At 31.1% G+C, this 23,272-nt stretch overlaps 1 protein-coding gene across 1 annotated transcript; it reads left to right on the top strand.

The window, feature by feature from the left end:
• Positions 1-13,050: 13,050 nt before the first annotated feature.
• LOC114290963 (transcription factor bHLH30) lies at positions 13,051-16,658 on the top strand. Its single transcript, XM_028234976.2, has 2 exons — positions 13,051-14,341; positions 16,075-16,658. The coding sequence occupies exons 1-2, from the start codon at positions 13,760-13,762 to the stop codon at positions 16,540-16,542; spliced, it is 1,050 nt and encodes a 349-aa protein (XP_028090777.2). The 5' UTR covers positions 13,051-13,759; the 3' UTR covers positions 16,543-16,658.
• Positions 16,659-23,272: the final 6,614 nt, after the last annotated feature.

The following is a 23,272-nucleotide window of genomic DNA, read 5'->3' as shown; positions in this document are numbered from 1 at the left end:
TGATCTTCAAGTTTCAAATTTCTGAAGATCCAATAATATATGGTATCTTTTTTTCAAAACTGTTTTTGTTTTCAAAATAGAAAAACACACACACACAAAAAAAAAAAAAAAAAAAACGACGACTATTGGCTAGCTATTTTTAAAAATATGTATTTGTGAATGTTTTCTACAAACATCCCATTTATAGTTACAAATAAAATATTAGCATTTATAATATCAAGTATTTTATTTCACATATTCACATTTTCAACTATCATTTAAAATATTGTCTCACATATACATTTTTTTGTATGTATATATATAAATAAGTGGGACAGTAATAAAATAATTGAATTATAAATGATTTTTTTATTTATTTATGTAACTCTGATACAATGAAAAACTCGTACCAAATACAAAAATAAATTTGCACTATGCACACTAAAAATTTATACAATCGTAAAAATAAAATTATTTTTTCATTACGCCACTCGAACGCAATTTACACATTTCTATTCACCCAAATTTTGCCAAAAACAACCAAACATATAAGGGTAGTGGATGCATAATGATTACTCGAACAAAATAGATATGTACCAACTAGTGGTTTCGCACAAGTTTCTTTATTCCACTTCATAACATAATAATACCATGGAAGCATGGAAATTTGGTGAAAAGTGCTATTGTAGTAGTGGAAATGAGAAGGGAAATTTTAAAAAATAATAATTTAAAAGTCAAATGTTCAACTTGTATTTATATTCCATATTGTTTATATATATATATATATATATATATATATTTTCAATTCCAAACATTCTAAAATTTGTTAGTCGCTATCATGTTATTCGAGTATATTTCATTTCAAATATGAAAATCTCATGACTATATATATAATATCTATGAGTAAAAGAATGATTAGATTTTTCTCAAATCTAAAATTGAATTTGAAGGATTCGTGAGAATATTTCAGGTCTTATTTTTATGATCCAATACATTTATTTTGTGGAACCCTCTGTGTTTATCATTAATAAAAAAAATTACATCAATATAATAATTGTAGTCTTTTTATTTTATTGTGTTTTCAAAAATATATTTATTGTGTATGTTTTAAAGATAAATATGATAAAATAAAAAAAATTTACTTTAATTTTTTTCATAGATAATATACACTAAGGACCAATGATTGACCTCACGAATCTCTCAAGTTTTCTTAAATTTAAATTTGAATTTAAGCACAATTTAACCCTAAAGAAAAGAGTAAAATTTATTAATTTGTAAATATTTTTCATGCAAAATATGACACGCGCGAGATGGAATCGGAACTCACTTTTTGAATAGAATTGTCAGAAGCATAATTTCAGGGTCTTCACAAGAATGGAAAAGTGAACTATTTTCAATACGTTATTTAGGCCTCGTTTAAGAAGCAATTGGTTTAGTCAAAAAATTAAAAAATTATTAAAAAAGTTAAAAAGTTAATAATTTATACTAAAAGTTAAATTTTTTTTTCTCTACATTTTACATATCTTTTCATAAAAAGTCAAAAAATCTCCAAACATACTAATTTTTTTAGCTAACATTTTAACTAAATAATTAAAAAATTACTAAATTAATCTGTTCCCAAACGAGACCTTAATTTAATTTTTGTGAAGCTCATGATTAGCCTATGGCCATCCACGAACTTGATTAGGAGTGAATTTAGAAAAATAAAACAAAATAAAATATTTTAATATAGTCATGTGCGCGCCATGTACTTCAAAATTGAAAAATATTGTTAAGAATGTAGTGGATGTAGAAATTAAATTAATAACCAAAGTTAAAAAATTACGTTTGTCGCAAATTGTTTGTTTAGCATAAAAAATAATAATTTAAAAATAATATATTTTTGTGTCAAAATTTTAATATTTTTTATAAAATTAAAAGTACTTAATAATCTTACAATTGGTGAATTTTTTAAAAAAAATTTCAATACGAAAATATATTATTTTTAAATTTTGTTCAACACAGAAAATGAAAACTTAAAAATATATTTTTGTGTCAAAATTTTTAATTCTTTTTACACAAATTAAAAGTACTTAATGAAATCTTTCAATTAGTGATTTAAAAAAAAAAAATTCAATATGAGAATATATTATTTTTTAAATTTTATTTTCCGTACTAAACAAACAATTTAAGATAAAGAGTGGTATTTTGGTAAGTTAATAAAAAATTGACTTTTTAAACTTTTTGGTGACTTTTTTGTATTAAAAAACTAAAAAATTAAAAAGTTAACTTTTTAGCAAGTTCTCAAATTGCCCCAGAGAGTATAAACATTCTTTGCCTTCAAAATTATATCATTTTATCTCAATGTATGTATTTGTAAATATCTCTTGTTATGATTTAATAATTAAAAATGTATTAAAATAAGAAAATAAAAAAATTTAGAGGCGGAGAGAGAATCTCGTATCAACTTGATGTTATTACTTTGCATTAAATAGTGAGATGAATAAAACTTTTGATGTGTAAATAAGTATGAGCCTGACCAGCCAAGGAGACCTGACCTTCGGGTAGGGGTGTAAATTTGGCTCAGCTCATGTTGGGCCTGATAGACTTCTGTCAAAATTCGGGCTAGCTTAGCTCATGGGCCAAAAAATTAGGCCCAGGTCCAACCCTAGGCCCAGGGGTATTCAGGATTTGGGCAACCCAGTGGGCCTGGCCTTGGGCTTGGGCGGGCCTGACAATTTTTTTTTTTTTTTTCAAAATTTTATTATTTTTCATTAAAAAAGACACTGGGCCTTGAGTCGACCGGACGGGTCGGCCTTGAGTAAGCCTTAAGTGAGTCGATAGGCTGGGCCACGAGATGGGCTGGGCGGGCCAAGTTTCAAAATGATGGCTCAGGCCCAGGCCTAAGGGTTAGGGCTGGGCTCGGGCCTAAGCACAAACGGCCCTAAACGGTCTGCGGGCGGGAGCCACCCAAGAGTCGCAGGTCATTTTTACACTCCTACCTTTGGACACAAACCCAACCAAATGTCACAATGTGTCAATTTAGGTGAATCCTTTGTTCAAAGCAAACATAGCTAGTCTCACGTATAAGGATTCATGGCAAATCTCGTGCCCATAGCCATTTACTATGATTTAAAGAATGTGATTCATGCCCCCTTGGCTCTAGAGAACATGCATTAATAGAAGGGATCATGCTGCACTCCCTAATTAGGTAAGGTATAACAGAATTACTCCATCAATGCCTCCGTTTGGGAAGTGGGTTGGCTTTTTGACTTTTTGACTTTTTGGCTATTTTAGCTTGGTTTGGGAAAGACTTTTTGGCTTTTTGACTTTTTTGACTTTTTTTGTGAGAGATGATTGTAATGATTATAGGTTGGATTTGATGTTTTGTTTTTTGTGGCTAAAATAGCCTATTTTGTTTTTTGTGGCTATTTTAGCTAAAAAAGCCTGACTTTTTTCTTCCCAAACGGAGCCTCTGAGAAATCTTCAACTTATTATGGCTCATATTCGGAGAGTCCTTTGAAACACCCTCTAATGCGTTCAAAGAACTTGCTTTGTTGGTATCTCAAGGAAGAAGATCTAGTCCAGCCAATCGCTAATTCATCGACTAATCAATAAGCCACCCATTTACTAAAATCATCAACTTTCAATACTTAATTTAATTAGCCTTTTGTCTAAAAGTATAAAATATATAGTAACTTTATTTGGGGTATACGAGCATTAAAAAAAAAATTTATTTATGACCATATGGTACCTAATTCAAAATATGAAAAGGTGCTCAATGGCTATATATTTTAAGCCAAGAGCGTGTAGTGGCGATAGAGAGAAACATAAGCTATATTGTACAAAGTATTTATGTCTGGAGACAAAACGTCATGATAGCATGGGATAGATGTCATCATACACCCCACAAACTAAAGGTTCTCTCCTGTGGGGGTGTTATGGGTAGTAGCAGTGGTGGTGGTGAAGCTATCATCAAACCTTTGAAATATAAGATATTAAAATGAGGTACACAATTTCACAATAGAGAAAGGAGACCAAAGATGGAAAAAGAGTTAAGAGATGAAATGGGGGGACCAAAGTTGCCATGCGTGTGACCCCAAAAAAGGGTCCAAATGTCCCTTGTCTATGCTTCCATGCCCTAAAGCAAAAAATAGTACCACATGAAGAGAGGGAAAGGAGTGTGACTGTAGTAGGACTTGTTTGGTATAATTTTTAGTAAATTGAAAGTTAATAATCATGTACTTAAAAAAAAAAAAATGTACCTAAAAAAGAAAGTTAATAATCAAACAATAAAATCTAAAATGCATGTATCCCTTAATTTTTAATAACTGATATGTTTACATTATTTGCATCTTATTATAAATTGTATGTGAAATCTGTATCAAGCAGTTGCATAAACTGACTAATTGTAGGGGTAAAAGTGCGCACTGTACTAAAGAACTGGTTGGAGGAGGAGAGACATTGAAAATTTGCATTGTTGGTACTTTTAGTATTATTGAATTTTAATTCTCATATTTGTTTGCTTAGTGTTCAGTATATATTTCCCCAAGGCAATAGTTGAAAAATTGGTTTTTATATGACTTATTTTGGGTCAATTTTGAGCCCAAAATTAAGTGGGCCCCAAATGTCTTTTGGGGTGGGTCCGAAGAGGTGAAGTGTTCTTTGCCGCGTGGCAAGTCACACGGTGAAGACGGTTTGTCAAAACCATTTATGAGTGAATAGGAAGTTGACGTCATTTTCGGATTCGAGAAATGGATATTTAAAGATTTAAATGTGGGTTTCCTTTTAATGGGTTGTCTCACATTGAAACTTTACGAGAGCTTTTATGTGTATATAAGTTCTAGCCTACAACACTTGGATTGAGCCCCAAGGGGCACCCCAAGTTTGTAGAAGGGAAGAGTTATGGATAAAGTGAACCCAAGCCGCCCGCACGCCGCCGTCCATCCGGGTGTAGGTCAGGTCAATTCTTGTATTAATTTTTTGGACGAATTTCATTTGAATTTTTTCAAAAATTATTGCGAGAAAATTTAATTTAATTCCAAAATTGAATTTAAATTTTTTCTGTCCATGTTTGATGCCTTTTCTGTCCAAATTCTAAACTGTTTGAACAGTGCTATAACTACCTAGCAGATACACATCTATAACTGTCGAATAGATTCAAAATCTGGACAAACTGCAGCAGTTAATCTGTTATGCAGTTTGTAGATCTGTTTGATTTTCAGACAGCATCTGTTCAATTCAAATTCCCACCTGTTCACTTCAAATTAGCACCTATTCGGGTCAGATTTTTTGCCTATAAATTCATACAATTTCCAGCAGTCTTGGGCACCGAAAATAAGTCTGAAAATAATTCTTTTGCTGTCCAAACTTTTATCTTTGGTGCATTATTCTTCATATTAGTTTTAGAAGAAATTTCAGAGAGTTAGAACGCAGGTTTGGTTCGCCGTTCAATTTGTTTGGAATGCTACTACAAATTGGTTAAGATCATTGTATCTTGGGAGATAGACGCCACATAACCGTAAGCATTGTAGCGGGGCGAATCTGTCTTAAGGACAGAGTATCACAAACTCGACTTGGTCTTTCATTTTTCATTTTGTTCGACAAAATAAATTCTGTAAGTTTATTATTTTATTTTGTTTGAATTTATTTTATTTATACAGAAGATTGTTCCAACAATAGTACGGTCCTCTTTCTCCTTCACACACGAGTCGCTTTTTAGCGATTTTGGACCATTATCAACCCAAGCTTCCTTTTCAGTCTGTAATTGAACTGAAGTGAATTGTTGAGTTTAGCGAGTCCAATTCACGTTGATAAATTAAATTATTTAATATTTAGGACTCATCAAATATTTTATTTTTGTGAAAAATTATGTTAATAAGATATCAATAGCCAATTGATTATTGGGAATTGACCATTCCTAATCAAGATCGGCGAGACACGAAATAACAAATAAAGAAGAAAAAACGAATCAAACAAATCACACAAACAAGAACACAAGGATTTACAATTTTCACTCCATAATAGAGCTACGTCCACAGTTGCTGCAGTTTTCAGTATGATCAGAAAAATACAACTCTCTTAATCTAAAAGAGGTGTCTCCTCATCTATTTATAAGTATAAAATTAGAGTTATACGGAAGCAATATGAGAATTATGAAAGTATCCAAAAAATTTCGGCCCGGGGCAAAACCCCCTTGGACCCCCTCCTCCTTAGGGGAGGTCTCCCAAACCCCCATTAGGCCCAGTGTTTGAGTAAACAATACTTATCAGGGTCCACCGACCCAACATTGATTAGATCAAATTTGTGTCAACAATAACTATCATTTTAAAAATAAATTATGATCACAAATATGATTTAATCAAGTGATAATTGATATCCGATCAACATAATTTTTTATAAAAATAAATACTCAACAAATCTTACATATTTAACAGTTTGAATTATCAATGTAGACTCCGTGATAAAGCCACGAAAACCCAACAGGACATGAAGACAAGCTTAATCCTTATCTCAACAATGGTCTCGATTAGTTATGATCATAATAATGTTGGGCACACTTAGGCTAAGTTTGGGAAGTTCAAAATAATTCATCTTTTTATTTTATTTTCATCACATCACCTCTTTATTTTTCTGCACATCTTTTCATAAAAAGATAAAAAGTACACTTATTTAGGTCATCTCAAACAACCCCTTAATATATTACAAAATAATTCATAACTGCACGCGCCAAAAAAAAAAAACAAAAAAAAGGATTAAATACAGTTATAGCGCAATCACATCCAAAATAAATCTCAGCATACTATTTCAATTTTTGTGACCCACTTCAATAACATAGAACAAAACTCAACCTAATCATAGTAGTAAATAAATAAAAAAAAGTTTCTATATTTAACTTGTATAGCATTATTCTTTTACACCACATATGGGTAATTATTCAGTAATTTCGGAATATGAATGCGTGGTATTCCATAATATTATGATTGGTGAAAAATGTGAGTAAGTAAAGTATTGTATTAAATGATTGAAAAATATAAAAAAAATATTAAATAATAATTAATTAAGAAATACAGACATGTAATATTTCAAAAATATTAAATAATTTCCCACCACATACATACAAAAAAATTATCTTCTCTTCAGAGAATTTTATGTTAACGTCTAATGGACACACACAGAGGTGGTGGTGTTATGAAACTAGTAAATAATTTCTGCTAACATACATTTTATCATTTGTTAAAAAGATGGAAAAAAGTTAAGTAGGCTGGATAATTTGTGTTTAGCTTTTGGTAGTCATGTTTCTTATTAACTGTGTAATTACCTGACCTATAGCTGGTCAAGACCTTTCAGCCAAAACACAACACACCCCCATCTCTCTCTCTCTCTCTCTCTCTCTAATAATAATAATAATAATAATAAACATTATGGAGCATTGCCAATCAACCAACAACTAGCAGCAAAAACTAGAGCATCTTTGAGCTCGGTGATTCTCTGTATAACTTGTGTCAGAAGTGATTGGAAAACGCTTATATTGTTCTTCCATGGGCCTTCTGGTCTCCAAAAGGAAAAAGGGTTCCGGACCAATGTAAAAAACGGTTGAAAATAAATAAAAATATTAGAAGATGTATTAATTTTAATAAAACATGTACTGAATTTAGTGAAATGTATTTCATATTTTTAATATTTTTAATTTTTTTTTTCTTTTGCTTCGTGACACTTGTTAGCAAGATTCTTAATTTAATATTTGTTATAGCTATTGGGAAAAAGTAGTTTTAACATTGTAAAAATAATATACATTATAAAATGTATAATGAGTAATGTTATCAAAATTATTTTAACTATTTTATTTTAGTTTAACTATTAATATTGTATATATTAATTGTGAAATTTATTACACTAATATCATGTTGATCGGTTAGATAGTATAGAAATGTGGTGTAGAATACTATACCGTTGAAGTTAATCCTAATGTGTTTCTATATGTCCTAATGTGTTTCCATATGCTTTTAAAGGCATAAGCATTAAAATGTATAATAAAACTAACGGGCATGCTCAGCAGGGTCCAATTCACAGTTGTTTTGGATTATCTAAGCAGTCAATTAGTTGAAGCCCGGCAAACAGGCCCGACACCAATCCTAATAAGGAACTCACAGTGGCCAAGCCCGGATACTAGTTAGACATGTGTCAGGTAGGGAGTTAGCCACGTAACATACAGAGATCCTGTAGAGTTATTGCACTCATACACCACGTATTAAATGAGGCTGCCATGACATTAAATACAGCAAAACCTCTCACTCTAGGGCATGGTAAAACCACCATGACCGACAGTAAATAGACTATAGACTTTTGGCCAACGAGACAACTGAAAAGGACAGAAGAATGATTAGTAAGTGATATGAGGAAGAATGCTTAAGGGACAAGTAAGATCAATATCTCTCTCTCTTTCTCTACTCTCAACCTTCTCTCTAAACTATTGTTCCGACCACCTTCTCGTCTAACTTGATCGTCTGAGGATATACTGGAAGGAACCATCCTCATTTCGAAACTTTCCTAGTGGACTTGTTATAGGTACAATTAGGGAGACGAAGGACAATCTACTTGTGGAGCACTTGGATCGGTCTGATCGATATCCTGCCGATTAAACTGCATTATCAAAAACATGTATAGTTTTTAAAAGTTTTCTTAACATCTACTTTAAGAATATATGATACGTATTTTAATAAATAAAAAGTATAAAAATACAAACCGATTGCATAATGGGATATAAAATTGTTAAAGGGATCAATTTGTATCTATGTAGAAAAAGTGCACCCAAAAAAAAAAAAAAATTATTATAGCACTTCTCTAATATGAGTATTTTTTTTAGTAGCAACTTAAAAAGTTATTTGGTAATTTTAGGAGTACTTCACATTATTTATTACATAACAATTATCATATTGTCTTTTAAAAAGTAATACAAAAATACTAAATTTTATTATTTTTAACCAATTAAAAAAAAATTGGACACCAACTAGACTTGGCCCAAGATGATCAAATAATTTTCTTCCCAATTCTAATATGCATAACAAAAAGCTTTAATTATTTTTAAAGAGGCTTATAATTCCAAAAGCACAAGTAACAATTCATAATTAAAAATTCATCTACAGAATTTGTTCGTCTTTAAAACCTCGCGCAAACGAATTCAATCCAAACAAATTCGATAAATGTAAAAGTGGTGATTCATGAATATATCTGCAACTGAAATCGAGGACGCATATAGACAGAGAGAACTTATATAAGTATACTTTTAAGAGTGAGAGAGAGAGAGAGAGAGAGAGAGAGAAAAGAAGAAGGAAGGAGTGCATTCCAAGACACAATGATTACTTGGGTCTTTGGGGAAGCAGAAAGTACTGGCGTGGAAAATACCTATAGAGAAAGAAACATAGAGTGAGAGTATGGAAGAACGTGGGGACTTGACTGAGGAGGCAAATGTCCTTTTTATCATCACAATAGACGCACTACATAGGGATATTTTGAAAAATTGATAAAAAATTAATTTTTTATTTTTTTTATCTTTTTATAAATAAATTATGTGAAATGTAATATGACATAAAATTAATAAAAAATAAAAAATTGACATTTTATCAACTTTTTTTAAAGAGTACATAGTCACATAACCACAGCCTCTCTCTCATTTTATTTATTGGTTTATTCTCGTCGGTCGACAATCTGTGTGTTCTGTCTTCACTCTGTTTGTGTTTTGTGTTTTCCCACCCTCTATCTCCTCTATTTCTCAACTGTAGTGTAATTATAATCTTTGAGCCAATCGCCAAACAACTCTCAATATTTTATTCTATATAATTGGACTGCTTTATTTGAATCTCAGGTTCATGTTCATTTAAACTCTTTTTTTTTTTTTTTTTTTTTGAGTTACTTAAACTATTTCATTTATAAATATGTATATAAAAAAACAACAATGTTAGAGGGCCACAATTTTTTTGGCCACAATGGCTCAAAACTGCCAAAACGTCGTTTTGGCCAAAAAAATTGTGACCCTCTAACATTTTCCATAAAAAAATTAGATCTATTTAATAAATTAAATATATTATGATTATTAAATCAATACTTTTTTTATTTTGGATGAAATATATGAACTATCTCATAAAATAAAAGATTTAAGTTATCAAAACAAGATTTGCAGCCAGTCTCACATGCTCAAACAATACTCTAATCTAAATTATAGGGCAGAGAAAATTTGCCTTCAATATAATGTGGGTAAATTATATTCACCTTTTTAAGTTTTAAAGAAATACAATTAATCTTATAATTTTAACATAATTATACTAATTTTCTTTAACTTTTAATTCACATAAAAATTATACTATTTTTTATCAATAATTTATTACTCGTATGAGAAAAAAATGTTATTGGCATATCTATTTTATTAAAATGTATATTTATTTTTATTTATTTTAATTTTTACCCAAAATCTGCATGAGTTTTGGTCAATTTAGATTTACTAAAATGAAGGTAAATGTAATTATATAAAAAATGTGAGACTAATTGTATTTTTTTTACAAATATCAGGAGTTGTGAGTGCAATTTTACACAATTTATTTTTTAATCAAAATTTACCCACAAAATAATAGATTTCACATGGATTTTGAAAAATAGTTTTGTAACATGATTTTGATCATATTTTAGACAAAATTAAGGGACTAGTGTTTGGTTACCTTTAATTCACCTCTGTTCAGAAAATTTCATATTCATTATATTTTTATGAGAAATCAAAATTCTATGTTAAGGACATAGTATCAACTACTATGATTAATCGTCTCCGGTTTTTAAAAATTCACATATTGTCTTATGAGTTTCAGCTTCCATGAGTTCTGTTAATTTCTAGTTCCTATTTCGATAAGCTCGAGTTTCTGTTTCATTACTTTACTGTTGCAATTTTGTTTATATTTTTCCCAACACATTTAAATGCTCTATTGGAAACTAGTTTTTATGGTGACTTTTAATTTTTGACATCGTATACCGTGAAAAAAGGTTAATGTTTTTTTGGAATAATTTTTTTTTAGTTATACGAAAAAATGTGAACGATTGATATGGATGATTTATTTTTTTAGGACTTTTTAAAAAAAAAATTAAAATTTTTTTAAGGACTAACGCCTCGTTTGGCAATTCAATATGTTAGTGTAAAAGTCAAAAAGTCATTCAAAAAAATAAAAAAGCCAACTACTTATACAAAAAAGTCAAAGATATCGATGCTGTTTGGTATAGCTGTTAAAACAGATTATAAATTATAACTTAACAAATTATAGATTATGACTTTAACCAGAATCTGTTAATCTGTTTGGTATTAGGGCTGAGCAAGCAATCCGTAAAATCCGTAATCCGATCCAGTCCAGTCCAATCCGATAGGTTTGGATTGATTTTTTGAATCCGCGGTTCGGTTCCGGATTGAAGAATTAAAAATCCGTAGTCTACGGATTGGTTCCGGATTGAACCCCACGGTTCCGGATTGGAACCGATCCGAACCGTATACAAATAGTCTATATTTTTATTATACATTTTCCCCCATAGTATATTCTCTTAATTCTATATAAAATCTAAGCTCAAATCAAACCTAAAACCATATAATATCTTCTTTTATTACTCTTGTTTGTTGGTTTTTAGTTTTAATTTGTAATGGTTTAAATATTTATAGTGAAACCAATTTTCTTATAATTGTTTAAATTTTAGAATAGTATGTCGCTATTATAGAAAAATATGTTGCTATTGTGGAACTAATATAGCGCTGTTTATATTTTTATAAAATTAAAGTGTTATAAATATATTTTGGTTATTTAATTATGTGAATCCGTGGTCCTAAACCGATCCAATCCGTATTTAAATGGATTGGTTCGGATTGGTTCCATGATTTAAACGGATTGGATTGGTTTCAATATTTTAGGAACCGTGGAAAACGGATTGGTCCTGATTTTATTCCAATCCGGTCCAATCCGGACCATGCTCACCCCTATTTGGTATAACTGTTGGATTATAGATTTAAGTTGGTGAGTAGTGTTTATTAAATAAGTTGTGAAGTAGCTTTTTCAATTAATTTTTATTTTTTATTATTCACTATTTGTCTACATTTTTCATAAAAAATAATAATAATATTTTATAATCCATTTGGGTCTTTTTCTATTTTTAAAAATAAAAAAAATAAAAAAAAATCTAGGAATATAACCGTGAATTAACATATCCACAGCAGAAGCTGATAATCAGAAGCAAGGGGTAAGCAGCTTCTCAGAATCAGCTTTTTTAACTTAAAATAAGTTGTTAGAATCAGAAGCTGTTTGAAATAAGTTTAACCAAACAGTCCAAAATAACTTTTTAAAAGCCAGAAGCCATAAGTTAGCTTAAAAAAGCTCCACCAAACACCCCCATCATTTTCTTTCTACTTTTTGCACATTTTGTTCGTAAAAAACTAAAAATTCATCTTAAACATACTAATTTTTTTATCTCATATTTTAATGAAAAAATCAAAAAGTTACTAAAATAATATATTTCCAAAATAGGGCTAAGCATATCTTTAATCTAGAATGAACTTCAGTGTGTTGTTTGGGCCAATGGATTCCACTACGGGTTTTATCTCGATAGTCTAAATAATTTATTTTTTAGATTATAATGTATATATTATTTGTAAAAAAAAGTCAAATTGATCTAATAATCTTTAGAGTGACTTTTTTTCATGAATGATCTACCTATTGTAACTTAAAAAATAAATTATTCAAATTATCGGGTGAGACGTGTTGTTAGTCTAGACAAATTACTTCATTTTTACAAAATTTTTAAACTGTTTTTAGTCAAAAAAAAAAAAAAAAAAGAAAAAGAAAAAAAGAAGTCATTTTGCCCAACAACCCGTTGCATGGTCACTAAATTTATGTACAGCGAGAAAAAGTTGGTAAAAAAGAAGTTTAAACGGCAGCTTAGATGACTAGTGACATACCAATTGAAAATTTATTTAGGATTGCTATAAAAATGATGTCATTACTATTATTCTTTGATTCCTGTCATATTCCGAATTTATCATTATAAAAAGAAATCATGTATAAAAAATGTGATAATTTACTAGTAGCATTTTCCATTATACATGTATGTATAAAGATTTACAGTCAGATGATGGCTACAGAAATGGACGGTGAGAGAGGAAAAGAGAATGCCGTAAGAACAAAGGAAAGGTGAGAAACAGTACTTACACACCTCTATATATTGGGGGGGAGTTTGGGTGTGGGGAGAGAGAGACCAAGCAGAAGAGACTATTAAGGTCCCGAAAGAAAACAAAAGAAACAAAAACTAAAGATACCCACAGTCCACAAGTGAAAAGGAAAGCAAGCTTTAGTTGATGATGGTAGGATAAGAAGGGTCATACTCATATCATATCACTCCCCACAAAGCCTTTTGCAGAAAAACCGACCAAATTTTCTAGAGAGAGAGAGAGAGAGAGAGAGAGAGAGCAAAGCAAAGGCTCTTCTTTGTTACAAAGCAAATCAAAGCAAAGGTCTGTCTTTACTTGATTTTCTGTTTCTTCCTTAATACCCCTTTTAGCCCATCTTGTCCCTGAGGAAGTATATAGTCTGTCCAAGTCTTTGATCCTTCTTTTTTCTTTCTTCATATTCTCTCTTTTCATCTTTACATGAAAGAAAGATGAGACGATTAGGGGAGCAATCCAAAAGCTCTTCAATTACAATCTTGTTTTTTAGAGAGAGAGAAGGAGAGAGAGAGTGAGTGAGTGGCGGCTACTTAAGGGTGTGGAGTGGTGTTAGATATAGAGATGATGTGTGGGAAAAAAGAACAAGAAGAAGAAGAGGATTGTTCTCAAACTATTCACAACATACAAAGCTACCAAGAACAATTACTTTTCCACCACCATCACCAACAGATGCACCAACAAAACTGTACTACTACTACTGACGCATATATGGATGGTGTTGGTGTTGGTGTTGGTGTTTCTCCAATCCTACCATGGTCTCTCCCTCCGGTTCACTCCTTCAACCAGGTCCACTTTGCCTCAAACCCGACCCGCGATGACGACCCATTTCTTCTCCCTCCTCCACAATCAACCTATGGGGGTTTTCTCAACAGAAGAGGTCCTTCTCTGCAATTTGCATATGATGGTTCACCATCGGACCATCTTAGGATCATATCAGACACACTTGGTCAGGTGGTTCATCATCATGGCTCAGCGGCTCCGTTTGGGCTCCAAGCCGAGCTGGGGAAGATGACTGCTCAAGAAATCATGGATGCTAAGGCGTTGGCTGCTTCTAAGAGCCACAGTGAAGCTGAGAGGAGGAGGAGAGAGAGAATCAACAACCACCTTGCTAAGCTCCGTAGCTTACTTCCAAGCACCACCAAAGTAAGTTCACCCCCCCCACCCCGCCCAAAAAAAAAAAAAAAAACTTATACCATAAAATCATTTTCTTTTCTTTCCAAAATATAAATGTGAAATACAATAGAGCGCTTTCAACCCATTAGCTTTTTTTTTGGTTGCAAACAACAGGATGTTAATAAATTACTAAGTTAAATTATAACGAAATGACTGCAATCAATTCATAGATTTAAACCCGAATGTTTAACATTTGCACGATCAAGAGACAACATAAACCACTAAGTCAACTGCCTATCCATCAACCCATTAGGTTAAGGATTCCAATTTTGTTTCAACTCTATGCTCCTTGCGTGTTAAAGTGACTAATTTAGTGGGAAATTTTCATATTATTTTTGTACAAAAATAAAATTTGAAATTTCCAACTCACATATATTCTCACGCGTATAACATGTTCTATTATATACTAATCCCTTTTAGTGTTTTCATCATAAGCTTTTTGATTTGTATTATATTGAGCTTTTGGGTACAGAGATCTGTGTGGATTTTCTTAAGATTCTACTTAGATGGGCACATAGATATAAAAATTTAGTGGCATCTATAAGGAAGAATTTAGGTACAAAGGGTGACAAAAGTCACCAAGTGTAGTCTAATTTTTAATTGTGTAATGTATTAATTCACTTTCAATTGTTTTTGTTGTTTAGTTTCTTTGGTTTAATGGAAAGTATATTCTGAGTTTTATGATAGTTTCGAGGAAAGAAAAACAGAAAAGTGTAGAAGAAGCGTTAATGTCGCATAGTTTGATAAGATAAAGAGAAACCAAGAGGGTTGAAAAGTTTCCATGGATAATTCTTGCCGGATATGTAGTCAAACTCAGTTGAGAATGAAAAGAAATAAAGATAAGACAAACAACAATTCTTGTTAGTCTTTGCTGCATACTCTTTGCCTCTAAACCCCACCATTAGCAACACCAACTTTCTTGTTTGAATGATCAAGCTACCTATGTCATTATAACCCTTCTCTTCTTTTCACACATTAACATATAAACTTTACCATAATATATACACATATAGATATGTCTCAATGTGTTTAGGGTTTTCTTTTGAATAATGATTTGTAAATAGAAATTTATAAATTAAAAAAAATAACCAAATTGATATATCATTAACATTTTTGAGATGAGTGGTGATATAAGAATATAAATTCAAATAAGAATTTATACATAATGACTTGGCTGGTTTTTCCACATCACCTTAGAGTAAAGAGCCTATCAAAATATTTTCAATTACATAATTGATATTGTTATATCATTCTTATGCAAAATTAAATATTGAATTTTTGAGAAAAAATATTTTTTCTTCTCAAATTATGAACACAATAGTCGATATTTTGATTAAAAATGAGGAGCTCAAAAAATAACATTGAAAATTTTTATTATGAAAAATTTGTACAAAACTTTTTTGAGTACATCATTACTTTGATTAAAAATATCGCAAGTGTTTGAAGTTTCATCATACTCTCATACATATGGTCCTCACACGGTTTTAAAAATAGTATTACGACATGTATTATTATCGATGATATAATTATATTCTGGCCGATATTTGTAAATACATGTCAACCAATATTTATTTAAAGATGCCCCATCATTAATATATTAAAGGATTTAATCTTCATAAGGTACTACTAACTAACTAACAAACTACCTAACATAGGTTTCATTTTCTGATTGTGTTATGGTTTGATTTATGCTTGTGATTCAGACAGACAAAGCTTCATTGCTAGCAGAAGTGATACAACATGTGAAGGAGCTCAAACGCCAGACTTCTCTAATAGCGGAGACGAGCCCGGTCCCAACTGAGGTCGATGAGCTAAGTGTCGATGCATCGGACGATGAAGATGGCAAGTTTCTGATCAGAGCTTCACTGTGTTGTGAAGACAGGTCTGATCTCTTGCCTGATCTCATCAAAACCTTGAAAGCTCTCAGACTAAGAACACTGAAAGCTGAGATCACGACACTTGGTGGACGAGTAAGGAATGTCTTGTTCATTACCAGCGAAGAAGACTCAGATAGTGGCGACCAACAGCAACAACAACAACAGTACTGTTTGAGTTCAATTCAAGAAGCACTTAAAGCAGTAATGGAGAAAACAAATGGTGATGATTCTTCTTCAGGGAGTATTAAGAGACAAAGAACCAATATGAATATCCTTGAACACAGGTCTCTTTAAAATTTTAGTACGATGACCACACACTGCTTTTCCCTTCTTTTTGTGTGTGCTTTTTTTGGTGTGTTTTTTTGTGTATTGTTTTTTTTTTTTTTAAAAAAAAAAAAATTTCCAACCAACTAGGGTATGTATCTTCTTCACTACTCATGCATTAAATAGGATATGAAGAAAAAAAAAAAAAAATAGAGAAAGAGTACATATAGTGGATTATTTGTATTGAATATAGAAACTAACTATAGAATTAAATATAGAATATAAATGAATGGATAAATTTTTTCAAAACTGACTCTATAAAAATTTTATCTATTTGTATATATTCTGTGTTTTATTTCGTACTTAATTTCTGTATTCTTAGCCGACTTCGTTTATGGTTAGTAGGGATAGCAAAACCCTGTTGTGTGTTGGTTTAGTTGTGCAGAATGGCACAGAGAGAGAGAGAGAGAGAGTGTGAGCGAGTGAGAGATTGTTAAAAAGGGAAAAAACAGAGAAGGATCTTTTTCGTGAGGAGAGAAACCTTATATAAAGTCCTAAGATAGAAAATGTGGACATTGATTGCTTTTCACTGATCCGTTTTGGAAGCAAACATGCAGTTTGGAGGGTTTGTTTGTTTCGTAGTGAGACTCTCTCTCTCTCTCTCTCTCTCTCTCGTCATCAGAGAGTGTGGCACTGCCATTTTGTAATCATAAGCTTTGCTTGATGACGATATAGTTCTCGTCATCATCTATATTCTATATGCTATCACCACCCAACCAAAACCCCCACCATCACCTCCTCCTCCTCCTGCTCCTTACAGTGTTGTTCCAGGCTTCTTGCTTTGGTGAGGGAAAGCCTAACGAAGCATGCAAGTTCAGAGTCATGAGAGCTAGTGGGTGGACTCATTGTGTCGTGGGTGGTACTACATAATTTGGCCCCTTTTATTGTGGTCTCTCTTCTTTTTCTTCTTCTTTCTTTTTTGGTGGTGTGTTGGTCTGAAGTCATGTGGTTTATGAAATATATATAGAGTATATATGGTTGGTTAATGAAGGGTTAGATCTAAGAATTGTTAGCATCTATCAATACACTTCTTGTGGAAAAATAGCCTTTGCATTATAGTCTTCTCTCTCTCCGATCAGTATAATATATAAAAGTTTTAGAAATTAAATTTTTTAATTTCTAAAAGTGAAAATTTTGTTACAAAAAACATTTAGAGATTAATTTCTAATGTCGTGAAAATAGTCGCTAAAAAGTCATCCTGAAAAGTAAAAAAATCAGACTTTTAATGACAAAATTTAAAAAATTTCAGTAATAAATATACTTTTAGGGAAAAAATAATCTAGTCACAAAAGGATTTATTTTTAGATAAAAAATTTGGTCAAAAAAGAATAATAATTTATCACTAATGTCTAATTTTTGTTGCTAAAAATATAATAATGACACTTTCGCAACAAAAATATTTAGTCCTTAAAAAATAATTTTGTCTCTAAATTTTGGTCTCTAAAACCTTTTATAGTGAAGTACTAATAATAATCATATGAATAGATAAAAATTTTCATATGTAATTTTGCTATAGACACAAAATATAAATGAATGAATAAAATATTTTGAAATTTATTTTTGCACTAATATGAGAGATCAATGATTCAAACACAAAATTACCGAGAAAAATAGTATATGGTCTAAATACAAGTTTTGTAGTTTATGATTCACATTAATAATGAACTTTGGCCACATATTATTTTTTTTAGCATTTTTGTTATGCTCGAGTTCTAAATCTGGCATTACTGTTATTAATGGATACGTTTCATGGCACAATGTGCAGGTATAAATGGTGTAGAAGATATGATCTAACAACATTATATATGCACTAGGAGAAGAGGATTTTGCTTTATTAAAGTAAAATAGAAATTTATTGACTTAAAATAAAGAGTACATTAAAATAATAGAACCTAACAGAATAAAATTTTAACGATATCCCAATTAAATTGGCGCACGACAAAAGTCAATCACTAGCTGATGTTTTCATCTGCATGCACCAGCATGGCCCTTCGTAGACTGCTAAGAGTTTGTACAAAGGATTAACGAGTTAGTACAAAAAAGGACTAGATGATAGCTAGAGTGTTCATATGCATATATATGTTCATACTAATTTCTAAGTTTCACAATGAAGTCCTACACAGCCATTTTTGCTCCTATTGACTTCATGTCTTTATATTGGCATGTGGGTCATACTCTAATTAGATACCCAAAGATTGGAGGACATCATACCTGGGCCATGAAGCTGGTAGTAGGACTTTTTATGTTTAGTAAGCATATTGTAACACATGATCTCAGTTAATTTTGTTCTTCCCAATCGTCAGGGTTCCACAGGAAAAACTATGTACTTAAAAAAAAAAAAATTTAAAATGGAGGATACTTGTCTCCAATTGGGTTTCCTAATTGGATTGGGTAGTGATTCGAACCATTTAACTTGTATAGTTTTTCGAACAGATTATTTATGTGATTTAATTATGTTACTATATTATTCATTTATTTATTTATTTAATTTTTTAATGAATGATGTGTTCAAAGAACCCTACAAAGTGAATAGTTTAAATTATTAAAAATAGTTATGTGGTGGGCCTACCAAGGACCATCAATACAGTCTAATTGGGAGATCCAACTTGAGCCTATTGGAGATAATCCGTTCCTGTAAAAAATTAGAGAGAAATATGTTGAAAGGAATGGGTCGTTTTAAATACAATGTCAACGCTTTAATTATTTTGAAAACGTGAATGAATTATTTTTGAAAAAATAAAAAGTCAAAAAAGTCAATATAAATTGTCACATCACTCTTTACTTTTTGTAAAAAATTTAAAAAATGATTAAAATAACTAATTCTCAAACCAACCCTTAGTCCAACTATCAAAAGGACACTATGAATTATGTTAAATTAACACAATTTAAAAAAAATTAAATGTAAAATTAATATATTTAGGATCGCAATAACTAAATTAACATGGGATAAACTAAATATATTTGTTTAGTGAATTATCTGTAATTAATCCTTAAAAATTGTATTTCTAATTTCTGAATGGACAATTGCATTTCTCCACCAAATGATCTACTTCTCCTATTCGACATCTATAGTTGTATTTGTTTTAGTAGTTTGATCGAAGTTCTCATCAATGAATTCTTCATTCAAAAGAGTTTTTATCATTTTATTATTCATATTCCGATCATGTCTCTCTGACTTTCACTTGGTTTAAATTTGTATCTCGGACAGAATTAGATTAACCTAAATAAAGCTTGAACTGATCTTGGGTTTAAGTTTTAAAGTCCAATATAACCCAGGGGTGAGTGGCAACCTGGTAAGGGCCTGGGGTTTAAGCCCCAAGGTCCTGGGTTCAACTCCCCTCTGGGCCAATCTCCTGGGCGTAGCACAGTTGGTTAGGAAGTTGACCTCAAGGATGCCTTATCAGCTACTTGGTGTGTGTTTAATTCTCCCCCGCTGTGCGAGTCCTGACTTAATGTAACAAAAAAAAAAAAAAAAATTTAAAGTCCAATATGCCCATTGACTCACTGGCTAGCTCGACAAAAAAATAAAAAGAAAGAAAAAAGATTGGGCAGATTATATTAAAAATAAAAAATAAAAATTAAGGGTTTGAATATTGTAACAAAATGAATTCTGAGTTTTTAATTTTATTAATTTAAATTCTAATATTTTAATTTATTTTTAATTTAAATCATTTGTTTATTTTCATTATCTAAAATTGACTAAATGTAATATTTTAGTCATTATACTCAACGAAGATGTATTGAGAATGTCTAAAATACTATTTTTTATTGAGTTTAATACTAAAATATTCCTTTTTCCATCAATTTTGCTTAAGGAAAGTACATAAATGGTTTAGATTGAAAATAAATAAAAAATTATTATTCAGATTGAAAAAATTTAAAATTTAGAATTTATTTTGTTACAAGGCTTATATACCTTGAGTTTTTTTTTTTCCAAAAAGGATTTATTAAAAATACAAAAAATAAAAATAAAAATAATCTAAAAATAAGCCTGATTCTCTGTCTGATCTGTTTGGGGCCATCTTTAAAATTTGAAAGCAGGCCCAAGCATGCAAAACCCAATGAACTAATTCTGCAGCCGAAATTAGAGCCCAATCCAATTTCACGGGCTGTGGTGGGGAAAACACGAATTGATCTTCACAAGCTCGATCGAGTCTTCTCGTACTCTTCTTGGTGGTTCGTATCAATTTCTGCTTTTCTTTTTCTCTTCGAATGTGAATGTTGTATGCCTGCTCTGTAGTTCTCTCTCCAACCTCTGTTTGGCAGCGAGGAAAACGAAAGAAAAATTAAAAGACAGTTTAGGGTAGGTGTTAAAACGAAAATTCATACAAAGTGCGAGTGCACTGATCCAAAATTTGTCAGTTTTCTTATGGCATTAGTAGTTTCACTTTCTAAATAAATTGGGTAATTAGTTTTTATGAATTCCATGAAAATTTTACTTTTATTTGTCTGGGCTAATGTGGAGTGTGCAGAGATTTTTTTCTTCATTCTATGTTCTTCTCGTTTTTGCTTGCCTAATTTTGGTGCATTTTGAATTTTTAAAGGTTTGTGTTGTGAAGATGTTATTGCCCCATGCCTATCCTTTGGGTGGTACTTTTAATTCAATTGAAGATTTTGTTTATTTATTTATTCAATTTACAAAATGGGTCTTGCTAATAAGTCCCGTGGCTTAAGAAAATGATAAAAAATGGGTAGATCCGAGACGTATACCACTAAATTCAAAACATTTTCTAACATTTCGAAAACACTTTTGATCATATTTCCAAAATTAGCATTTGCCTTATAGATATTAAGAGAATTACATCAAACCGGGCAAGCAATTGTGCAAGAAAGTGCAACAACACGATCGCAAATGCCTAACTGCAACAATTACATCAATATAATAAAGGCCCCCCTAATGGGGAAGAAATGAATAACCAAAGCATGACCCTATTAGGAAAAAATAATCAATTGAGACTTTACATAAGTAACTAACTAAGCTAGCCTAGTTGATTCAACTAAATTGAAGATTAGAGCATTTATCTTTACACCATTTTTGTATTTTTGGTCTGAATTTGTATACCTTCGTTACTGGATATTTGTGTGAAATGCAGTTTGTTAGATGGTCCTTTTGGGAATCAATTGGAATTGAATAACAAAAATCATTTTGAATTTATATTATTATTATTATTATTATTTTATAATTTGAGGAAAAACATAGAAATCTTATAACTTTGTAGTGATACCGCCAACTCCTTTAAGATACTACCAACTCCTTTAATATTAATTGAAGAAATTGCTTTTGAATGTTCTTCAAGAAAAGCTTTGAGCTGGCTTCTTGTTATTTTAATTTTATGCTTTTTCATTTCTTTTCTTTTTGAAAATGGAAATTATAAATAAAAAAAATAAATTGAAGCACTTATTTCTTATTTATTTATTTTTAATCACTCTAGAAAGCTTTTAAAAATAATTTCCTGAAGATGAGACATTTTTTTGAAAATTCTTCAAAACAACTTTAAAAAAGATTTCCACTAAACATGTTTTGTGTTGTTTCTACCTATACTACTTTTGAGAAAAGAAAAGTCCTAAACAATGATACCAAACCGCATTGACATATCCTTGTTGGAAGAAAAAGTTACTATTGGTAATAAATTTTGACCACATACAATGTTTTTTAGCTAAAGTTGATGAACTTGTTGAGATTGTCATACCTTTTGAGGGCTAAATGTCTTCTTGGTTGAGTCCATATGGTTGTGCATCAGTCCAAAATTTTAACAAATTTCATTTCTATAGCATCTTGTGTAGGTGATGTAACTGCTCTCGGTTGGTGGGACTTTTTAATTTTGGGTATGATTTGTGGTTTTTTATGTTGCATGATTTGTGGTTTTTCTTGGGTATAATTTTGGGGCTTTTTATTTATGTTGCATGATTTGTAGTTTTTCTTCTGCCTTTGCCTGTATATTGCAAATCCTTTGGCAGTATTGCATAATGCTTCACCTTTTCTTATCTACACAAAATGGTATAATCCCACTGTTCATCGGCAGTCTCAGCCGAGAGAAGCTGGTTCATCTTCAACAACCATTTGATGTCTTGACTGGAATAGTGGCTTAGGCCTCATTTGGGAACAGACTAATTTAGTAACTTTTTGGCTATTTGGCTAAAAAGGTAGGTAAAAAAAACTTGTATGTTTGGGATGACTTTTTGGCTAATTACGAAAAGATGTGCAAAAAGTAGAGAGAAAAGAGAATCTTTGACTTTTTGGTATGGGTTGTTGGCTTTTTGGTTAATTTAGTAACCTTTTAGCTAATTGGCTAAAATAGCCTCTTGCCAAGCGAGGCCTTAGTGGTTTCTTCAGATGAAGATCAGAAGCATAGTAGAATATGCTGCAGGACATTGGAGGGCATATTATGAAAATTCCATTCAACAGTTTTCAGATCCTGCTTTTTATGTGGCTATAATATAAATATAATAGGATTCGAATAGTACTTAATTATGCATAAATTCAGATGTCTCATCAGTTTGCATTGATCCTTAGTATTAGTTGGTATGGGTCAGTGTAACTGAGTTATTGTTGTGAGCTTAATTTAATACCGATCGTTCGGTGCTTGTCTATTGGAGCAATCTTACATTTGCTTAAGGATTTCTCTAGTCAAAATTATCAAGGTCCAAACCAACTTGATCATTAAACACTACACTATAATGCATTCATGCAAGTTATTGA

The sequence above is a fragment of the Camellia sinensis genome, chromosome 5, assembly GCF_055761805.1.
Source record: "Camellia sinensis isolate YWXY chromosome 5, ASM5576180v1, whole genome shotgun sequence".
Lineage (NCBI taxonomy): Eukaryota > Viridiplantae > Streptophyta > Magnoliopsida > Ericales > Theaceae > Camellia > Camellia sinensis.
Note: the sequence above shows the minus strand (reverse complement) of the source record. Positions and strands in the feature narration are given on the sequence as shown.